The sequence below is a fragment of the Phocoena phocoena genome, chromosome 13, assembly GCF_963924675.1.
Source record: "Phocoena phocoena chromosome 13, mPhoPho1.1, whole genome shotgun sequence".
Taxonomy (NCBI): Eukaryota; Metazoa; Chordata; class Mammalia; order Artiodactyla; family Phocoenidae; genus Phocoena; species Phocoena phocoena.
The window spans coordinates 75492307-75514324 of record NC_089231.1 but is presented as its reverse complement, the minus strand read 5'-3'; the positions used below and the strand labels follow the sequence as shown (position 1 = coordinate 75514324).

The following is a 22018-nucleotide window of genomic DNA, read 5'->3' as shown; positions in this document are numbered from 1 at the left end:
GGACCAACAGTGCCTAGGACCAGGGGCGCACATTCAGACGCCTACACGGCTCCGGTGCCCCGTGAGGGACGCAAGCGAGCCATGCTCTTGGCACAGACAGCATTTTAAACATGTAGGGTGTTTAAATTTCCTAGAACTCTCGCAAAGAATTAGTTCCCTCCCTCCTCAGTTTTACTTGAAACATTCAGCGCTCATTTGCCTTTATCCCTTGCCCCTATGTTTTAGTAGACATTGGCCACAAATACCTCTTTCCTCCAAACTGTACTAAAAAAGGGAAGCAACCGCCCAAGTATGATGATAAGGGGTGACTGACGCTGAGGCCATGATGGCTGGAAGACAGTTGGGAGTGGTGGCGACTGGGACAACCTGTCTGCCACCCAAAGGGGGCGCTCCTCACCTTTAGAAGACACGCAGGCCCGGGCTATCTGGATGATGAGATTTTTCCAGAAAAGGCATTTTTAAGCAGTAGCCTCTGATTTTTTAAATGCCGGCAGTGGGGATTTCCCTGGTGGTCCAGTGGTTAAGACTTTGCCTTCCAGTGCAGGGAGTGCGGGTTGGATCCCTAGCCAGGGAGCTAAGATCCCACATGCCTCACGGCCAAAGAACCAAAACATAAAACAGAAGCAGTATTGTAACAAATTCAATAAAGACAAAAAAAAAAAACGCCAGTAGTGAATTAAAAAATATATTCTTCAACTACCTGGACACCGAATAAGGCTAATGTGAGGTTGCTGGTTTATGACCTCAGGACCCCTGAGCTTTCACGGTGCTAAACCAGGGAGAAGTTGTGGGCAAATTGATATCCAGAGCAGGGGCAGAGTGCAGCCTGAAACCCTCCCTCTTCCTCCTGGAGTTCTCTGCCTGCCCCGCCCTCCCCTGTGGGCAGCTGTGACCCACACCCAGCTGTCCTGGTGGGTGATGTGTCCATCGCAGTCATGGCAGCTTCTGGGCTGGGACCGAGGGAGATGCAGCCCAAGGTCTGGCTTCCCACCGAGGCTAAAGGAAGGAATGGTTACGTGCTGACACCCAGCCTGTGTGTTCCCCTCGTGGAAACGGCACCTGCAGCATGGACACGCACCCAATGGCCCTGGGTAAAGTGAAGTTTATTTGTAGGCTGTGGTTTAAAAGGGGTTTTAATTTTGAAAAAGTGTTAAAGCCATGAATCGCAGGGCTCCACATCCCAGGGGCTTCCAGGCCAGCTCTCGAGTGAGAGGTAAGATCTTGGTGAGGGCAGGGGTCTGGGCAGGCTGTGGGGAGGGACTCATTTCTTGCCCTTGCCCTTGCCCTTGCCCTTGCCCTTGCCCTTCTCCTTCACTCTGCTCTTGCTCCGCTTCCTCTTCTTGGACCTGAGCATGGAGCGGACCAGGTAGCCCCTCCACAGGGCCTGGATGAGCATGGCAGCCCGCACCATGTGCACCATCTCCTGCTCGGCTTCCAGCCTCTTCTTGGCCTTGATCTCCTGCTCGGCCTGGATCTGGGAGAACTCTTCCACCAGCACGTCATGCCGTCTCTTCAGCTCCTCCAGCTGCAGCTTCTCCTCTTTGTGGATGACATCCAACTCCTCGTACTCATCCTGGGGTGACAGGCAGGGGGTAGGGGTCTCCAGGCACAGAGCACCGCCTGCCACCCTCTTCTGTTCCCACCCTTCCTGAAGGCGCTTCCGCCCCCAGCAATACCGCCTATGCTAAGCCTTTCTGCATCTGAGGCCCAGATGAGAATGGGAGAGCTGATGCGGTCCATCTGAGTTTGCGGTGGGACCCAGCTGAAATAGGTCAGGAAGGAGGAAAGAACACGGCTCGTGGGCTGGGCAGGCTGGGCTTCCAATCCCAGCTCAGCCACATCTCGAGGGGCTTCACCTTTCAAGCCGTCATTTTTCCTCATCTGAAACATGGGGACAATTCCAAACCCAGGAGCAGGGGTGGGAGCTATTTCCAGGTTTAAATGACAGGATGGATGCAACGTCCATCCCCCCCGCTCCCACCAGGCATCTACCAGAAGAAAAGTACTTCCAGAGGACACAGAGCTAAGTGGACTCGGTCTCTGCCATCATTCACCCACCACCCTCATTGGGAACAGAGAAACAAGAGCACAGCCTCCCCCTTCATAGAGCACTCAGGATCAGACAGCACACCTGATGTTGACCACACAGAGGCTTATGTCACTTCCAGTGCTCACCAGGCCTCCCCGCCCCAAAGTCGGGGCTGTGGGCCACCGATGTTATCACAGAGCTGGGTGGAGGCTTAAGGGCACCCCGTTTTTAGGCTACTATTCCCTGAGCACCTCCTCCAGGCCAGATCCTGTGCTGTACAAGCACCTGTGACAACGGTGACTCGTTAAATCCCCACCATGGTTCCAGCGTGGGTGTTACTGTGATCACATGCAGAAATGGGCTCAGAAAGGTCAAGTCCCTTGCTTAGGGTCACACAGCGAGTAAGTGCCACTAGAGTAGACCCTCCAGATAACAATGGGGACTTTCTTGACCGCTGGAGCCCAGCACTGGGCACATCTAAGCACTCGGTAGAAAGTTCCTGAGTGACTGAGTGAAGTGGTGGAGGTGAACGCTTGAATCCCGTGGGGATGAGTCCCGGCTTAGGGGGCTGCTAGCAGGAGCTGAGCAGGAGGGAACAGGGAGTCTGGGATATTGACAGTAGATGGAGCCAGGATCTTCGGGCCTGGTGTCAACCACATCTTAGTGGCTCGCAGCTTCTGGCTCCTTCCTTTCCCACCACTCCCCTCACTGCCCCAGGCTAGACAAACCCTTGAGCCTAAGGAAGGGGCAGGGAAGCCACTCTGGAGAGGCCCAGAACTTGGCATAGACCATGGACCATACTAGGGCTTCTCTTCTCCACCCCTCACCCCCATTCCTAGAGGATCTTGGGAAACACACTTGAGAGAGACTTAGGCAGACAGATACCTGCTTTTCACTCATCTCCAAATCGTATTTCTGGATCCAGTTCTCAATTTCCGTTTCCACTTTATATTTTTTCTAAAACAAATTCAATTAGTCATTGTGTGATGGACTAATATTAACAATAAAAAGCACTCAGCCCACTCTGCATCAGCAGGCCCTGCCTCATGCCTCGCCTCCTGAATCCACATCACAAGGTATGTTCTCCATTTCACAGGCAAGGACACAGAGGATCAGATGTGCTAACTCACTTGGCCCAAGATTACAGAGCTGATGGGTGGTGGAGCTTGGATTTGAAGCCAGCAGTCCAGCTCCAGAACACTGTAGGCAGAGGGAGCAGCAGGTGCAAAGGCCCTGCGGTGGGAACAAGCTGGTGATGTTTAAAGGGTAGGAACTGAGCCAGTGTGGCTGGAATGGCGTGGCCGGGGAGGAGAATGGTCCCATTTAGCTCAGAGTGAGAAGCTGTGTCACAGAGGGAGTGTCAGCAGTGGAAGGAGTTTGGTTTCTAACGTAAGGGAGAGTGGAAGCTGTTGGGTGGATTTAGATACGGTGGAGGAACGTGATCTAATTTTGTTTTTAAAAGGTCAGCTCCTGTCCATACAGTGGAATGCTATTCTGCCATAAAAAGGAGTGAAGTATCGGTAAGTGCTACGTGGATGAACCTTGAAAGTGCAAGGCTAAGTGAAAGAAGCCAGACACGAAAGACGACATACTGTATGATTCCATTTACGTGAAGCGTCCAGAATAGGCAAATCCATAGAGACAAAAAGTAGATGAGTGGTTGCCAGGGACTGGGGGGAGGGGGGTGGAGAAGCTACTTAATGAGTACAGGGTTTTATCTGGAGGTGATGAAAATATCTTGGAACTAGATAAAGGTTGTGGTTGTCCGACATTGTGAATATACTAAGTGCCACTGAATAAGTTTAAACGGTTATATTTTATGTTATGTGAATTTCACCTCAATTAAAAAGAAAAAAATCAGCTCCTTAGTCCTACAGTGCAAGAGTTCGTAACTTGGGCACCACGGATGGGCTGGCTTCAGGGAGCCTGTGACCCAAGAATTGCCCCCCACCATGGGTATGTGCTTCTGTGCCTTTTCATGGGGGAGAGGCCCGGTGCTTCCATTAGATGCTCGAAAGTGTAGTGAAACAAAAACAATCTGAGAACAAGTGTTAGAAAGGGTGTCCTTTGTGAGGAAAGGGATTCGGAAGCAAACTGGGTGCATGCTGGGCCTGGGTCCTGGCTGAGACGATGGAGAAGGCAGATGAAAAAAGGATATTTATTGAGCACCTACTAGGTGCTACCAGCTGCCTACCCATCATCCCATCTAATTCTCATAGCAGCTCATTAAGGCCTATTCAATCACTTTCACTTCAAAAATATGAAAACTAAGGCTCGGAGGGAGTTAAGAGATTTGCCAGAGGTTTCTGTGCGCCTTCATTTCCTTTGCAGGACAGGTGGGTATCATCCTCCTTGTGGGGCCCAGAGGAGTTCAGGAACTTGCCCAAGGTCACAGAGCTGGCCTGCAGCAGGACCTGATCTCTCTGCCCCCAGCCCCTGGCCTGTGTGCTGCTCCCTCCCGCCTCCCGAGGGATACTGCGTCCATCCTGGGCTTCCCTGCACCCTTCTCCCCAGGGAGCTGCGCCCCGGGCGGCTGGAGCAGCCCTGCCCCCCACCCCAAGCCCTGCGCCTGGCCCTCCCTTCACCTCCTCCCCTGCCCCAGTGGCCCCATTGCCCCCACCGCCCCGCTTCCCCGGGGCACCTTCCTCAGCGCCTGCTCTGCCTCCCAGTTCTCCACGACCAGGCTGTTGAACTGGGCCTGCAGCAGCAGGATCTCCTGCTGGGTCTTGGCCACCCGGGCCTGCGAGGCCCGGAAGTCCGCCTTCTGCTGCTTCTTGGCCTCCTGCTTGGTGCGAAGGAGGCTGTTCTCTGAGAGCTTGGGCAGCTGGTGCAGGTGGTTTTTCAGTTCTTGGATCACGAAGTTCTCCTTCTCCACCTGGGCCAGGAAGAAAAGAGGCTCCAGGATACCTCCGCGATCATGAGCCATCACTGGAGAGGCTGGCGTGAGCCACCAAATCCCAGCCCTGGCCCAGGAGGACGGGGACAGCCCGCCTAGAGACCGGGAAATTGAGGCTCGGGGGCGTTGAGTCTGTCTGGGGTTGTGCAGCTGGGGTGGAATTTGGAGCCGGGTCTGTCTCATCCAGACAGGCTGTCTGGCCACCGCCCTCTGTTTCCCGGCGTGAGCGAAGTGTACAGGCGCGCCTGAGCGGGGTCACAGGAGGAGAGGTCTGCGACAGCGCGACGCTCCTGCCGGGGCACAGCAGGGGAGTGCCTAGTTGCCAGGGACACTTGGCGTGATGCATGGAAGTGTGAGATAAACACACGCAGCAGGGATTGCCGCCCCCCCCCCCACTCTCCCCTTGAGGGCCTGGCTTGGCTCCTGACCCTCAGTCGGTACTAAAGCAGGAATTGGTTGTAGTGAGGTGGATGGACCTAGAGTCCGTCATGCAGAGTGAAGTAAGTCAGAAAGAGAAAAACAATTACCGTATGCTAACACATATATATGGAATCTAAAAAAAAAAAAAAAAATGGTTCTGAGGAACCTAGGTGCAAGACAGGAAAAAAGACACAGACATAGAGAATGGACTTGAGGACACCGGGAGGGGGAAGGGTAAGCTGGGACGAAGTGAGAGAGTGGCATGGACATATGTACACTACCAAACGTAAGATAGATAGCTAGTGGGAAGCAGCCGCATAGCACAGGGAGATCAGCTTGGTGGTTTGTTAGTGACCACCTAGAGGGGTGGGATAGGGAGGGTGGGAGGGAGATGCAAGCAGGAGGAGATATGGGGATATATGTATATGTATAACTGATTCACTGTGTTATAAAGAAGAAACTAACACACCAGTGTAAAGCAGTTATACTCCAACAAAGATGTTAAAAATAAATAAATAAAAATAAAATAAAGTAAAATAAAACAGGAATTGGGGTTGGGGGGCACCGCTGTTTCATAAATGAACTCCAAAGGCTGATCACAAGCGCTAGGGTGTCCCTCTGAACACACCGGTGCTGTGGCTGGCTCAGGCCAGCAGCCTCGGGCTGGGGGCAGCTGGCAGCAGGGCCGCAGCGGGTCTGAGCTCACTTCCTGTACTCAGGGAGTGGGAGGCGGGGTGGGGAGGGGTTTGAGGCAAGCCTGTCCTGTGGGCAAGTCTTCAGCCTTCAGGGGTTGGGTTTGAAGCAGGCAGTAGTATTCGCAGTCAGAGCTTTTCTTGTGGACCCCTCAACATGCCTTATTGGTGTCATCCTCTCATTTTACACTGAGATCCAGTGACCTGATGAAATCTGCCCACCTGGCAGAAATGGAATTTGACCCCAGATCTGTCCAACTTGGCAGCCCCAAGCTGTTTCCACTACCTGAATGAGACCAGCAAAGCCACTTGGAAGTCCTCTTCCTTTCCCTAGGTGACACCCCTCCAACCTATGAGTGGTCTCCCCTGAGCACCCAGGAGCCTGTTATCTCTCTACTCAGCAGATAATTACCTTGTCCCCCTTTTTGTGCCAGGCCCACTAGGGACCCAGTGGAGGGCCAAGAGAGACAAGGTCCCTGTTCTCTTGTGGGGGAGCCAGACCCCAATCATATCATCAAATCATCACACAGTCATCAACAAACCCTGATGAATGCTGTACAGGACAAAGTCGGAGAGAACATAAGGAAGGGGGGACCCCCCGAGCTAGTACATCAGGGAGGGAGGGTGGCCTTGATCTCTCATCTATCACAGGGCGATGAAAATGTGACAGTGCTGGCTAGCTGTCCCCCAGGACCTGTTCTCCCCAGAAAGGCTGTAGAGCAGGATGTTTCACTGGGAAGGTGGCCCCAGCTACAGACCACTTTCCCAGCATCTCTAGCACTGGGTGTAGCTAAGAACTATATGAATGCTGCTTCTAGGTGATGTCCCAAAAGGGTAGGACAAAGTCCCCTCCTCCCCTTTCCTCCTTCCTGCTGGCTGGACCAGTGGTGACATGACGGTGGAAAGCTGGAGCAGCCTTCTGGGTCCATAGTTAGAAGTCCCATGTGGGGGACAGCAGAGAAGCCAGCAGCAAGGAACCTGGGCCCCTGAAGAGTTTACGAAGCAGAGCTTCCATGCCAGCTCTCTGTTAAACAGAAATACATCACCAGCTTGACTAAGCCACTATTATTTGGGGTCTCTGATTTAGCAGCCAAACCTATACTCATACGCCACTTCCCAGGGACTTTGCTAGCTGTTAGTGCGAAAATGTGTGTAAAGAATAACACATAGGGGCTTCCCTGGTGGCGCAGTGGTTGAGAGTCCACCTGTCGATGCAGGGGACACGGGTTTGTGCCCCGGTCCGGGAAGATCCCACATGCCGCGGAGCGGCTGGGCCCGTGAGCCATGGCCGCTGAGCCTGCGCGTCTGGAGCCTGTGCTCCGCAAAAGAAGAATAACACGTAGTATGTGTCTTGTTAGGTTGGGATCATGTTATCCTTTCCCCTCTTAAAAATTCTTCTAGAGCTTCCACCCCTCCTACCTGCCCCTTACCCTCAGGACACAGACCACATTCCTCGATTAGGCCTCAAAGGCCCTGTGTAATCTGCGAGCAAAGCCTTAAATTAAGTATTTACTACCCAGCCTTGGCCTGGAAGGTCTCTCTCTACCTCACTCGCCTGGTTCACTCCCTCTCGTTCTCCATGTCTTGGCTTCAACGTCCCTGAGTTCCAAGTTCAGGTCTCCTATAACACTCTCTTATAGCACCCTATACTTACCCTTCCTTGTACTTCTCAAAACTGTAATTAAATCAGCTCTTTAAGACCTACCTTCCCTATCATGAACTCCATGAGGCTGGGACCATGTGGACTCATCATTTATAAGACCTGGCACCTGGTAAGTGCTCAAAACAATACTTATGGAGTAAATGAATGAAAACAGCTATTTAAATCACGGAGGAAAAAACCCAACTGCCAAAAGATTTGGGCTCCTCCCTGGGGCTCCTTCTATAACCTGACCAATGCTGTGCAGTGATACCTCTGCATCCCTGTTCCTCACGCAGGCTGCCAATTCATTTTCCAGGGTATCGATGATTTCTTGGTTCCTCTGATTTCGTCTGGTGATGTCCTGGATGAACTGAGTCTTGTCTCTGGCTTCCATGGGACTAGTGAGGAGCTTCTCAAACAGGAAACCTCGGAGTTCTACCAGGCTATCAATAAAACTCTGGGCTTCCGCACTTCTGCCCAGGGTCTGCACCTGCAACAGACTGGCAGCCTGGGGGTTACCGAGCAGGAGTCTCACGATGTTCTTGGTGGATCCTTTGATCTGCTGCATAAGGGGTGGGAGGTGGGATTTCTGCACCTCTATGGAGAGGACACGGTCTTGGAACCACGGTTCATCCTCGAACTCTTCTTCCTCCTGCAACTGCCTTTCTTCCTCCTGCAGGTAACTGACGCGATCCAGGAGAATCTGGCAAAGGTCCTGGTGCTCTCTCACTGCTTTCATGATGTCCTCCCCCAGCATCCCCTCCGAATTCTTGGAACTGGATGCCACGTATGACAGCAGGGTCACCAACTCCACCTTGTGAATGGTCTCGTCCAGGACGGACATGATCCTCTTGGTCTCGATGGTGGTGAGTTTGGTCTCGGTAGGAGGCAAGGGTTTTGGCCGGGTGGTGGAGTTTTTGGTTGTCTGTGCTATCAGCCTTACTCTGTTGACGTCAGGGTCTTGGTAGAGAGGGGCCACGGCAAGGACGTCCAAAGCCATTTTATGAGCGGTCTTCTTCGCCTTTGTACGCCCTGAGAGATTGAGACTTTGGTAGACTGTCTGGGCTTCCTGCTTTTATTGTCTCTGGCAACCCTGAAAAAGGAAGGAGTAGGTAGTCAGCAGAGTCAGGCTGACTTCGGGATGGCTGGTGTGGCCACAGCAGCCGTAAGCTGTGGACGCGGAGAGTTTGTCTTAGGTGCTCTGCAGCCTTTACACAGAACCTCTCAAGGAAAGCCGCGTTTAGCTTTGTAACAGTGCTCAGGGCCCCAAGGGTAAGGGACCATGTGTGGAGCTGGGTCTCAGGCACATGTGTCAGGCAGGGACCAACTAGGAATACAGACATCATTCTAGGTATTCAAACACAGCAACCAGTTACGTGGGTGATGGAAGAATTGAGAGGCCAATCAGGGGAAGGGAAAGCCACCCAGCGATTGTCAATGGCAGGAAACCACGAAGGAGGAGGAAGCAGTGGGTTTGGGAATCAGGGCCACCCAGGGGAAGCTGGAGCCACAGCCATTTCCTGTCCAGGAGTCACTATAGCCCCAGTGGAGCTGTGGCCACTGCCGGAAATGCAGCCCAAAGCAGAGAGAAGAGGAGAAATCTGGTTTCTCCCTTTGTCCAGCCTTCCAATCTAACACCAGCACCTCCCACTGACCAAATCCAGTGGGAAACCAGCGACAAGGGAGCCTGGGCAATGCAGCCTGCAGGGGTCAGCAGCTGGAGACAGAGCAGAAGAGGGACAAGCAATGGTGCTGAGAGTGAACAGCATGAGGACCAGCACAGCGCATTTGCATTGGCTTTTAAAAACGGATTAAAAAAATCGGGGTGGAGGTCTTCCCTGGTGGCGCAGTGGTTGAGAGTCCGCCTGCCGATGCAGGGGACACGGATTCGTGCCCCGGTCCGGGAAGATCCCACATGCCGCAGAGTGGCTGGGCCCGTGAGCCATGGCCGCTGAGCCTGCGCGTCCGGAGCCTGTGCTCCGCAACGGGAGAGGCCACAACACTGAGAGGCCTGTGTACCGCAAAAAAAAAAAAAAAGATCATCCCTGTAGTCATCTATTCAGGTATTTATTGAGCCCCTGGGGTTATAAAAAAGATGCAAGGTATAGTTCCTGTCCTCCCAGAGTTTACCTTCACTTCTTCTCAGCTCAAATATTACTGTCATAGTGAGTGCTTTAGGGGCTCCCGATGTAAAATATAAACCCTCTCCTTCTCCCCCACCCTCCCAGTCCCCTTATCCTGTTTACTACTTTGAGATATGAAACATGCACACAGGAGGGTTCAACAACTACAGAAGGAAGGGGATAAAGTTGTATTCATAGAATAGATGGTATTATGACCAGCCATCAACACCAGAGTGGGGGCTTTGCAGTTTATCTTGTAGGAAGCTGGGATCCATTTTGATTTCAGGAAAAGTGTAACAGGATAAAATTAGACTTTGAGAAAGATCTGTTGTAATGGGTGACTTATAGAGGAAGGGCTGTTGGCAGGCAGATCAGGTGGGATATTGTAAACCTTCCACCCGGGCCTTTGCACATGCTATTTCTTCTTCCTGAAACACTCTTCTCTCTCCTCCTTGCTAAGTTAATTCCTTATACTTAGATCTCATTCAAGTGTCTCACTTCTTCAGCGAAGCCTTTCCTGGACTTCCAGGTTGGGTCAGATTCTTTTTATAGGTTCCCATAAGGCCATGCGTCTTTGTGGCAGGCACATCCCCCCAACTCCAATTCCCTCTTGTTTGCCAGTACTATAGAGGCTGGAAATACTGCCCACCTTCTCAGATTCCTTTAGAGTTAGCAGTGGTTATAAACACAGCTCAAACCAATGAAATCCAACGAAATAGAAGGATAAGTTTTCTAGGGGTTTCCATGAAAACTTATACCTTCCTGACACAAAAGACAGACATTGTTGGCTTCACGTCCATTCCCTGAACTTGGGCTTAATGCTGGAGCAATGGCAGCCACTTTGTGAATGAGAAGGAAAAATTAAGAGAATTGTTGGAATGCTGTCCCTGATGTCACTGAGCCACTGGACCTTCCAAGTGTCCATCATCCTTGACCCAGATGACTGTGATAACCTCTTCACTGTTCACCCTACTTCCACCCTCCTGCCCCACAGTCTCTTCTCATCACAGCAGCCAAAGGGAACCTTTTAAAATGTCAGATCTTTTCACTCCTCCACTCAAAACCCAGCTCACAAGAGCTGATTGCTAAATTTTCAGGATATTTGTGAGTTGGTTCTTAAATCATTGGTAGCTTGAAATCAGCCATGGTGGGAGTATTTACATCATGGAAATTGACAAATCCTACAAATCAGCACTGCCTCTCCACCAGACTGGTTGTTAAACATTTACCAGCACACCATGGCTACAATGGCTTCCCATCTACTCAGAATAAAAGCCAAAGTTCTTACAATTACCTATAAAACCCTGCATAATCTGGCTAGTGCTACCACTCACTTTCTTATGCACTCAAGTTGACCTTTTTTTGTTGCTGTTGTTCCTTGATCGTGTCAGATATGATCCAACTTCAGACAGGGACTTTGCACTTGCTGTCCCTCCTGTCTGGAATACTCCTCTACATATCTGCAGACCGTGTTTCTTCACTTCTTCTCGGCTCAAATATTAGTGTCATAGTGAGTGCTTTACTGACACCCGATGTAAAATATAAACCCTCTCCTTCTCCCCCACCCTCCCAGTCCCCTTATCCTGTTTACTTTTTCCACAGGTTAATTTTCACCATATGACATCTCTCCATGGACCTCTTTATTTATTGTCTGTCTTTCCCCTCCTCTAAAAAGTAAGCTCCAAAGAAGGTAGAGGCTTTATCAATTTTCATGACTACTGAATTCCCAGCACTGAAAAAGACTGATATTCACCTTGGGGAGAGATCTGTTGCCACCACTACAGGTTACCTGGGCCATTTCAATTTTCATACTCTGTCTGTGGACGTGAGAAACGTTTTGATGAATGAAGGACAGTTTTGAGCTTGGGTGGGGATGGGAGAGAATGGTGGGGCCCTTGAGAATCTAGGGAAATTGGGAGAGGAAGTTTAGAAGGGAGGACAGAGACTTCCGTTTTTTTTTTGTTTTTTTTTTTTGCGGTACGCGGGCCTCTCACTGTTGTGGTCTCTCTCCCGTTGCGGAGCAGAGGCTCCGGACGCGCAGGCTCAGCGGCCATGGCTCACGGGCCCAGCCGCTCCGCGGCATGTGGGATCTTCCCGGACCGGGGCACGAACCCGTGTCCCCTGCATCGGCAGGCGGACTCTCAACCACTGCGCCACCAGGGAAGCCCCTAGACTTCAGTTTTAAACTCATCGAGCTACAGCTGCCATAACTGGAGTATACAGTGGGCAAGGATGTCTCGGCCTTCCCGTGACCTGTTTGCTCTTCGTCAGGTGACAGCACCCCACTTTTCCTTTGAGGAACTCACCCTCTCTCTCCCTGTGTGTGGTCTTGGTGGGACTGCCAATCAAACAATCCTGGTCTCTGCCTCCTAGGAACCCTGAAGAGTGACTCATGGATGAGAAATGGCAGGACCTGATTCATGCCAGTGATGGGTTCCTGAAGATTCTGCTACCAAGATCCCCAGAACTTCCTTGGCTGCCATCCTGTCTGAGGGCTGGATCTTCAGCTTTTCCTTCACCATTTTGCTTAGCCAGGGTTAGTTTCTGTTGCTCGCGATCAAAGGACAAAATATGCTAGGCAACTGACAACACAATATCTAGGGGGCTCCAGGAAGACCTTGGGAATGGAGATACGAATGCAAGGGAGGAGGAAGCGAGGTATGAAGCCACAACAGACACCTGTTCAGCAAGGCAAAGAGTAAGGAAATCCAAGGAACACCTAAAGTAACAAAGAACAGGAAGAAAGGAACCCAGATCAGGTGCTAACGAGGCTTTGTTCCTTGGCCAGGAAAGATGGATCCCTCGGGCTTCCCTGGTGGTGCAGTGGTTAAGAATCTGCCTGCCAATGCAGGGGACACAGGTTCAAGCCCTGGTCCGGGAAGATCCCACATGCCACGGAGCAACTAAGCCCACAAGTCACAACTACTGAGCCCACATGCCGCAACTACTGAAGCCCATGCGCTGGGAGCCCATGCTCCACAACAAGAGAAGCCACTGCAATGAGAAGCCTGTGCACTGCAATGAAGAGTAGCCCTCTCTCGCCGCAACTAGAGAAAGCCTGCACGCAGCAACGAAGCCCCCAATGCAGGCAAAAATATAAATAAATAAATTTATTTAAAAAAAAAAAACAAACCAGAAGCCTCTGGGGGCTGAGGACTGGGGCAGAAGGGCATTATCTTGCATCTCCTTGATTCCCACCTGCTTCCTGTTCCCCAATCAATCTCGTGAGTTCCTTAAGGCTTTTCCTGAAAATAACATTTTAGGGACAGCCATGGAGCTTCCTCAGCCTCCCCGGGGAATGAAGGATCTCTGCCCCATGGGCCACAGAATGAATGTGAACCAAGTGTTTAATGAACTCACTTCTCCCCATGGTCCCCCAAGGCTCTCAGGCATAAATCAAAACTCTGAAATTCTTTAGAGATTGCGGCTGCAAATGCAACGTTATGGCAAATGTTTCCAATTTGCTTTCAGCCAAATTACCTCTTTGCTTTAAAGGGCAAACTTGTTTTCTTTGATTATGATGACGCCCATCAGTTCCTGACAGCTCATTTGGGTGAACAAGAAAAAGCTGGTGGAACTGGAATTGGGGGAAATGCATCTGACTGTGATTACAAAAACAAACAAAAAACGAACTAACTCTTGAGAACTTACTATGTACTGACCACTGTTCTAAATGCTTTACACAAATCAACTCCTTTATTCTTCACAACAGCCTCCTGGGGTTGGTGTTTTTATTATGTCCATTTTCCAGAAGAGGAAAGGAAGGCAGAGGGAGGTTAGCTGTTTCTGCTAGTTTACAGCATGTAAGTCACAGAGCTGGGATTTCAGCCCAGGCAGTCTGTCTTAGGAGTCCGCATCCCATAACCACTATTCTGTCCAGCCTCTGGATTTTAAGATTGACTTCTATGGTGGAAAAATTAGCATCATGATCTGTAGACTAATTCTTTGCTGGTCCAGTTTCAGTGAGTCCTGTTAAGTAGAGGAGTAGAGAAGAGATGGGTTCACAGCTCGATTCCTATAGCATTCAATCTATTTAACAACTACAAACATGATATGCATATTTGTTGTTATACGTGCATATATAATATAATACGTTATATTATATTGCATTACTTCATATTATATTATACTACTTATAAATATAAATGCTAGACTTGATTCACCTTTCTTTCTAGTGCCTCACAGTCTTCCTCCCGGTGTCACGTTCCCATGGGTACACCTGGGATTAGACACAGTTCACAGCACAGAGCTGCCACCCCATTGCTTTCTCCTCACTTAAGAAAGCTTATCAGGAATTCTCTGGCGGTTCAGTGGTTAAGACTTGGCACTTTCACTGCCATGGGCCTGGGTTCGATCCCTGGTTGGGGAACTTAGATCCCACAAGCCACGTGGCAAAAAAAAAAAAAAAAAGCTTATCAGAATGCGGGTGAAGGAGGGAGAGGGATTAAATTATTTTAGGGTAAGCTTTGAATCATCTCTCATTGATTTTTTTTTTTTTTTGCGGTACGCGGGCCTCTCACTGTTGTGGCCTTGTGGCCTCTCCCGTTGTGGAGCACAGGCTCTGGACACACAGGCTCAGTGGCCATGGCTCACGGGCCCAGCCGCTCGGCGGCATGTGGTATCTTCCCGGACCGGGGCACGAACTCGTGTCCCCTGCATCGGCAGGCGGACTCTCAACCACTGCACCACTGGGGAAGCCCTCTCATTGATTTTTATATTTTGGAGTCAATCATTCATTCACATACTTTGGAACTTTATTATCAGCGAATTACCAAGACATACCTCGTAACTGATCACGACATGGGGATTGTTGGAGCAGAACTGATGGGGCAAGAAAGATGCCTTCATGATGGCTGGTTCTAATTCAGTGTTGCCCAAATCTCTCTCGCTGGAATGCCACCTTTGTGATTTCTGCCAAATCTCTAGACCAAGCTGTACTATTATCAACTCAATTGTTTTCTTTAAATACATGTTCATGTTCCTCCTTAAGTACTTTTCCTTAAAAAGGAAACTTTATACCTTGCTATAACTGGAAAATGTTTCACTTTCATGAAACAGAAGATAACAATGTCTACATCCTGGTGTTATTTCATTCCAGCTAGATACTGTGACCCAGGAAGGATGGGTCTGAGACCAGATCTCTGTCTTGCTAAAAAAGCAAGATTAGCAAGCGGTAGGGAGATGTTAAAGACACACTAAGAAAAAGAGAGAAGAGACAAGGTACTAATACCAGGAAAGAAAGAGGGGCCATTACTACTGATCCCGTGGATGTTAAAATGATAACAAAGGAATATTATGAACTTTATGGCCATCAATTTGATAACACATTGTGGATGTTATAATTTGCTTAGCTGATTTCATGTGCTTTTGACGGTTCTGCCATGTCTCTGAGAGGCACAATTCTCACCCACCCCACGACTTCAAGACCTACACTCCGTGCTTTCACCTGTATCCTGATGTTCTGCTTATGACTCAGAGGAGTCCTTGATGGCTAAGGGACTCTTGGTCGCTTAGTTCCGATTCCTCCACCTACCTGCTGGGTTACTGGGCAGAGGTTTTGCCTTCGAAGCAGCAGCATTTTTCCTTTCAGCCTCAGGAAGATCCAACTGGCCTGTGAACCACCCAGCTAGCTTTTTTTCAGAACGCTCTAGGCTTTATGTGAGCCTTCCAGGTCTACAGTGGGGAAGGTGAGGGGCTGGAAAGGGCAGGACATTCATGATGAAGACTGCTATCTCCCAAGCAACTATCCTACAGTAGGCGCTCAGGAAAGCACTATTGAATAAATGGAGAGATGGCAAACCCAGCTTCAACAACAGCCCTGTTTCCTCACAGGGTGATGTTGGCATCATAGGATAATGTTATTTCACGAAATATGTTCTGTCCTGAATTAGAACCAGAAAATAGTGTCACATTTCAATAGTAAAAATGGTGGGCCAAGATCTGGCCTATATGGGTTGTTTCCCATCCCTGGACGCAGGGCTTGGAATTTTAAGGTAAAAGATTTAAATATATTTTGTTTTCTCTTTTTCATGGTTTAGTTGCATTTTTTCTCCTATCACCACTTATTTTTGTTGTTGGCTGCGCCGTGCGGCATGCAGGATCTTAGGTCCCCGACCAGGGACCAGGGATCAAACCCGCACCCCTTGCAGTGGAAGTGTGGAGTCTTAACCACTGGACCTCCCGGGAATTCCCTCTATCACCGCTTCTGAAGTATTACCCAATCCTATCTTGTCCTTTTAGAGAACCCATGTTTCATGGATGACATTTGGCTTGCAGAAGGTTCCGGGGCTGGAGCTGAAGCAGTGAACACCGGAGGTATTAACAGACTGGATTGCATCGGTGGTGATGGCTCTGTGGCCGCAGGCTCCAGTGTTATCCTGTGCTTTGGCGACAGAGGACCCTGAATAGTGACTGAGGTTGGGAGGGAATGTGCTCCCAGGGACAGATTTCTAAGCTGCTGGTTATAATGAACAACTCTCTACTGGCCACTGGCCACGGCTATAGCCCTGGGCAAATTCACTTGACCTTCTGGACTCTCATCTCTGAAGCTGAATGGGAAAACATGAGCCTGCTGCCCAGTGATTAAGTTTGTGGGTTCCCATGTCAGGCAAACTTGAAGTTCAATCCTAGGGGATCAACACTTCCTTGCTGTGTGGCTTTAGGCAAGTCAATGAGCGTCTCTAAGCATCTTCGGCTTCCTCGCCTGTAATGTGGGGACAGTAACAGAACCCACGCTTGATAAAACTGTTGTGAGTGTGAAATGAAGTCCTGACTCAGTCATGTTGAGATTTTAGGATGACTTCCAAAATGACACAATTTAATATTAACATTTGAATACTTTTTAAAATAGAACATGTATTTTTCCAAATATGATATATATTTGTTTTTGTGCAGAAAGGTTTACAAAGAGCCAACATGGATCCATTTTTTACTCCTTTTTACTATTTCTGTTTTTAATTTTGCAGGTTTCTGCATTACTCATGACTTTCAGTTAGTAATGGAGGAGGACAGAGATCCCTTGAACTGCTCACCATTTTCCAGACTCTTCCCCCTTACAAATTAATTCATCACAATCCTTAATTCCTCTTTTGGCAGTGTGGTTTTCGATGTGTTTATTTCTGGTTATATCCAACTGTGGATAGTATCACTTAGGTTGTTTCAGACATAAGGAAGAATTTCTTAGCAGTGAATTTAGATTCTTCTAAAATAAACTTCCCCCACTTAAATATATATATGTATTTAAATTGTAATCTTAGCAAATGTAAAACACTGGCTTTTCCTGACTGACAGATCACGTTGTGGGAGAGTCTTTTTTATACCATGACCCTTTAGTGAGTGGTGGAATCAATTTGCCTGTTGAGACTAGCATTAAAAATAAATGAAATAGAATAGAAAATATCACAGTGCACTGCATGTAGTAAGTATTCTTTTGTATTTAAAGAGGCGTCTGCTGGATCAAGGAGGAAAATATATTTCTTTGTCTGGCTTGTGGTTAAAAAAAAAAAAAGGGGTTTCCCTGGTGACGCAGTGGTTAGGAATCCACCTGCCAGTGCAGGAGACACGGGTTTGATCCCTGGTCCGGGAAGACCCCACATGCCGCGGAGAAACTAATCCCGTGTGCCACGACTACTGAGCCTGCGCTCTAGAGCCCGCGTGCCACAACTACTGAAGCCCACGCGGCTAGAGCCCGTGCTCCGCAACAAGAGAAGCCACGCAATGAGAAGGCCGTGCACCGCAACAAACAGCAGCCCCCGCTCGCCGCAACTAGAGAAAGCACGTGCGCAGCAGCAAGGACCCGACGCAGCCAAAAAGACGAAAACAAAAACAACTTGTGTTCAAAAGCCCCCATATTGAAGGCATTTGATTGGTCATAGGATATAACCTGCTGCGATTATTTGAGAGCTAAGGTCAAAGAGATACTTTTCCCTGATGCTCTGTATTTCAAATGGTCTTGATTTTCAATCCCTTTTACTTTCAGTTCCACTAACTAGGGCCTGAAGGGAAAAGGTGTGTGCTGACATTTTGGGTCAGATAATTCTCTCCTGTGGAGGCTGTCCTGTGTGTTTGTAGAATGTTTAGCATCATTCCTGGCCTCCACCCACTTGATGCCAGTAGCACCCTTCTCCCACCATTAGCTCTGATCAGTTGGAGATGAAATATCTCTAGACGTTGCCAAATGTCCCTGTGGAGTGTGGGTGGGGTGCTCCTGGTTGAGAACCACTGGTCTAGACCACAGCAGCTTGGCTTCCCTGTAAAACTCCTGGCCTCCCCCATGCTAAGTCCAGTGCTCTATCCAGATTCAAAGGAAGGCATGCCCAAGCCTAGCCCAGCTCTGTCTGACGAGCCGACCTCAGCACCATCTAAAGCCACCATCGGTTACAGGATCAAGATCAGATTCACAAGTTGGGTCTTAGGAGCCCTGGGTGCATGACTCTCTCCTGTCAGGGGCTCTTGGAATAAGTCTACGCAAGTCCCTTATCTCCTTGGCACCTGGTGACACAACACCTGTCTTAGCCACATCAAAAGGGAGCTGAGTGGAGAAGGGATGGTTTAATAGACAGGAAAGCCCTTTGGAGAGTTAAAAGCTCTCTTCAACGGGGGGTGATGATGATGATTATATGTTGAGGGATAAATCACGTAGTGCATCAGCCTCATTGCCCAGAGCTCTTTTCTCCTAGGGAAAAAGGGAAGTACATGTGGGGAACTTAGCAACTGAGTAGGCAGGAAAGACTCACCCCTTTAATTCAATTTTTTTTTTTTTTGGCCAAGCCATGCAGCTTGCAGGATCTTAGTTCCCCGACCAGGGACTGAACCCGTGTCCCCTGCAGTGAAAGTGTGGAGGTGTGGAGTTCTAACCATTGAACTGCCAGGGAATTCCCTATTTTTTTTTTTTTTTTTTTTTTTTTTTTTACTGTAAATCAAGTGAAAATCCCAAGCTAAAGCTCTGGCATTTATATCTAACCATGCCTGGAGTGTGTTCCCAAGGGATGCCTCTCCCTGAGCCAGGGCAGAGGTCTGGCTGGGATGCCTGGGGCAGCCTATCCAGCCTGGAGGCAAGGATATTGATACTGACTCTGCAGCCTCTGTTACTGTTTCTTTCAATCAAAAGGCTTGGTAGAGGGTGAAGCCTGGGAAAGGGAACTGTGGGATAGGTTTTTGCTTTCTACTAACAACTTTATAATATTCAGAAAAGGCATGAACAGTGACCTCAGAACTTACCCCTTCTCACTCTTGACTTTCCCACTATTTTCTTCTTTAACTATTTGGAATTCGCCAGTGAAGACACCTAGCACTGGGCTTTACTTTGAGGGAAGATTTGGGTTCTTTTGGCCACGCCGCACAGCTTGTGGGATCTTGGTTCCCAGACCAGGAATCGAACCCAGGCCCATGGCAGTGAAAGTGCTGAGTCTTTACCACTGGACCGCCAGGGAACTCCTGAAGACTATTTATTTCTAATTCAATCTGTTTACTTGTTATAGGTCTATTCAAAATTTTACTTTATTCTTGGGTCAATTTTAATAATTTGTATTTCTAGGAATTCACTCATTTTATCTAAGTTGTCTTTTTTTGGCATGAAGTTGTTCATAATATTCCTTATAATTTTTTAAGTTTCTGCAGTTCTGATTTTGGTAATTTGTGTCTTTTACTTTCTTGGTCAGTCTAGCTATATCTTCCTGATGTTCTGACCTTCCTATCAATATAAAATGTCCCTCTTTGTTCTAGTAATATTTTTTGTCTTAAAATCAATTTTTTCTGATAGCAATACAGCCTCTCCGGCTCTCTCATGCTTACTCTTTGCATGAATTCCAATTTTTTACTTTCAACTCCTTTGTGTCTTTGAATCTAAGGTGAGTCTTTTGTAGGCGGCATATAGTTCAGTCTCACTTTTTAAATCTAGTCTGGCAAGCTCTGCCTTTTGATCGAAGTGTTTTTTCCATTTACATTTAATAATTTACATTAAATTATTCAGATAGTTGGATTTACATCTGCCATTTCCCTATGTTTTTTTAATCATCTCATCTCACGTTTTGTTCCTGTGTTATTTCGTTAATGCCTTTTATTGTGTTAAATAAATATTTTTAGTCTACTCTTTTGATTCTTCTGTTGATTTAAAAAAAATTTTTTTGAGTTGTTTTCTTAGTGGCTGACTTAGGGATTATATTGTGCATCTTAATTTATCACAGTCTATTCTGGAATACTAAATATTTTCTAGTTGATGGGTCATTGTTATCCTACATTTTTAAAATTATTTAAACATGGCTTCCTTTAGTTCTTTGAACATATTTATAATAGCTTCTTTGAAGCCTTTGTCTGTTGTATGAAGCCAACATCTCGGGACACATAGAGACACTTTCTGTTGACTGCTTTTTTTTCCTGAGTACGTTTACACACGTCTCACAATTTTTATTGAACACTGGAAATTTTAGAGGGAAGATTTTTTTTTTTGTAGCAACTCGGTATTTTTTTCCTCCCTAATGATTGTTGTTCTTGTTTTGCTTGGGTGTTTGGTAATTTACTTCCTGGACTAAATCTGTCAAGTCGGTCTCCTCCACAATGTGCAGCTACTGATGTCTCTGCTTAATTGTTTTTTCATATTTTTATTTTTAAACCTGGCTTCCTAGGGGTCCCCTCTGTATCCACATAGTTTAATATTCAGCCAAAAGTCAGTCCGAGGTTGTGCTCAAACTTTGAGCCAGTAAGGCTTCTGTTCTCCCATGGAAAGTGCAGCATGCACTCAGCACATCTACACAGGCTCCAACGGCCAGGGATTAAGTGGCTTGGGCCTGCTCTGGTCTCTGCTACACATGCGCATAACCTCTAGTCAACCAAGACATACACAGAGCTCATCAGGTCCCCTACGGCTGCCTCACTCCCCAGGAACTCCAAGCTTTCACTCCATTGTTTGTGCCAAATAGGATTACAACCTTGGACTGCTAAGAGCTGCCGCCTCCCCTATTCTCTTCCCACCAAGATTGCCACTTTAGCCAGTACTCCTTCAAACCAAGTGAGCCCCATCAGACAGTAACAGTGAAGCTGTTGGTATTCAGGGGGCTACCCACCCTGGTTGAACTATTATGTCCATAGAACTGGGGGTGGGGAAATCAGAGCAGTCTCAGGTAAGTATAGCACAAACTTGGAGTTCGGTGGTTTTATGAATAAAAATTCTCAGTTTGTTGTATGACTTCGGTTGATTTTCAGTGTGCTAACATAGCACTAGATGGTTTTGTCCAGCTTTATAGTTGTTTTTAAAAATTATTATTGTGGTAAAATATACATAACAAAGTTTACCATTGTAATCATTTTAAATTCAGTGGCATTAAATTGTTACATTCACATCTATGTGCAACCGTCACCACCATCCACCTCCTCCAGAACTTTTTCATCATCTCGAACTGAAACTCTGTACCTATTAAATAACTCCCCGTTTTCCCCTCCCCCCAGCCCCTGGCAACCACTATTCTACTTTCTGCCTTAGTTAACCCTCACAACAAACACTTTGTCTTAAGTATGTAAATGAAATCATATTTCAAGGACGGGGACGGGAGTTAAGTTCTAAAGTTAGCACAAAAGGCCAAAATTGGTATAATCAAAATTACCTGATTTAAACACTCACTTTCATTGGACGCTCACCCTGGGATGTATATATAGGCCGTTGGGTGGAATGGTAGCGGACTTATAAACTACACTCTCACTCCCAGCACCTGTGTTTGACTTGAAAGTAGTTAACTTTGATGCGACTCCACTTGACTAGTATCATCCACGTTTTACGGATGAGGAAGTGGACAAGTGGAGGGGCAGAGTAGAGGATGCTCAGTAGTCCTTGCAGGGGGTTGAGAGGGAGGTCCAAACTGAGGCAGGGGCTGGAGAGCAGGATCCTGAGTCGGGGACGGGCTTACGGTGGGGGGCTACTGATACCTCAGAGAGCCAAAGGATTGAGGGCTAGACCCCATTCAACATCTCTTCATCATTCCCAGCCCTTCCCCACAAAGTCATTCACCTGCTCCGAGGGCTTCAGGTTTTTCTATCCGTGGTAACCACCGAGGTGACTGCGTTGCTAGGTTACCGGCCAATCTCAGAAGGCGGGACTCAGCGTCTGATTGACTTTCTTTTTCACCATTAAATTCCTTATTCCGCTCAGTTCGTTCCACCTTCTGAGGACTTACCAATCAGAAGCACCGTCTCTATAACCCTCCACCAATTGGAAGACTCGGGCCT

The 22018-nt window shown here is 48.2% G+C and overlaps 1 protein-coding gene across 2 annotated transcripts; it reads right to left on the bottom strand.

Moving 5' to 3' along the window:
- Positions 1-1117: 1117 nt before the first annotated feature.
- On the bottom strand, positions 1118-21898 carry IQCD (IQ motif containing D). Of its 2 annotated transcripts, XM_065890317.1 has the most exons (5): positions 21801-21898; positions 7951-8772; positions 4671-4904; positions 2915-2986; positions 1118-1573 (listed from the first exon to the last, which is right to left on the bottom strand). In XM_065890317.1, the coding sequence occupies exons 2-5, from the start codon at positions 8677-8679 to the stop codon at positions 1262-1264; spliced, it is 1347 nt and encodes a 448-aa protein (XP_065746389.1). In that variant the 5' UTR covers positions 8680-8772; positions 21801-21898; the 3' UTR covers positions 1118-1261. The 2 variants fall into 2 exon arrangements, with proteins under 2 accessions (XP_065746389.1, XP_065746390.1); XM_065890318.1 differs by lacking the exons at positions 2915-2986; positions 4671-4904; positions 21801-21898 and having other exon boundaries at positions 1262-1573; positions 7951-8679.
- Positions 21899-22018: the final 120 nt, after the last annotated feature.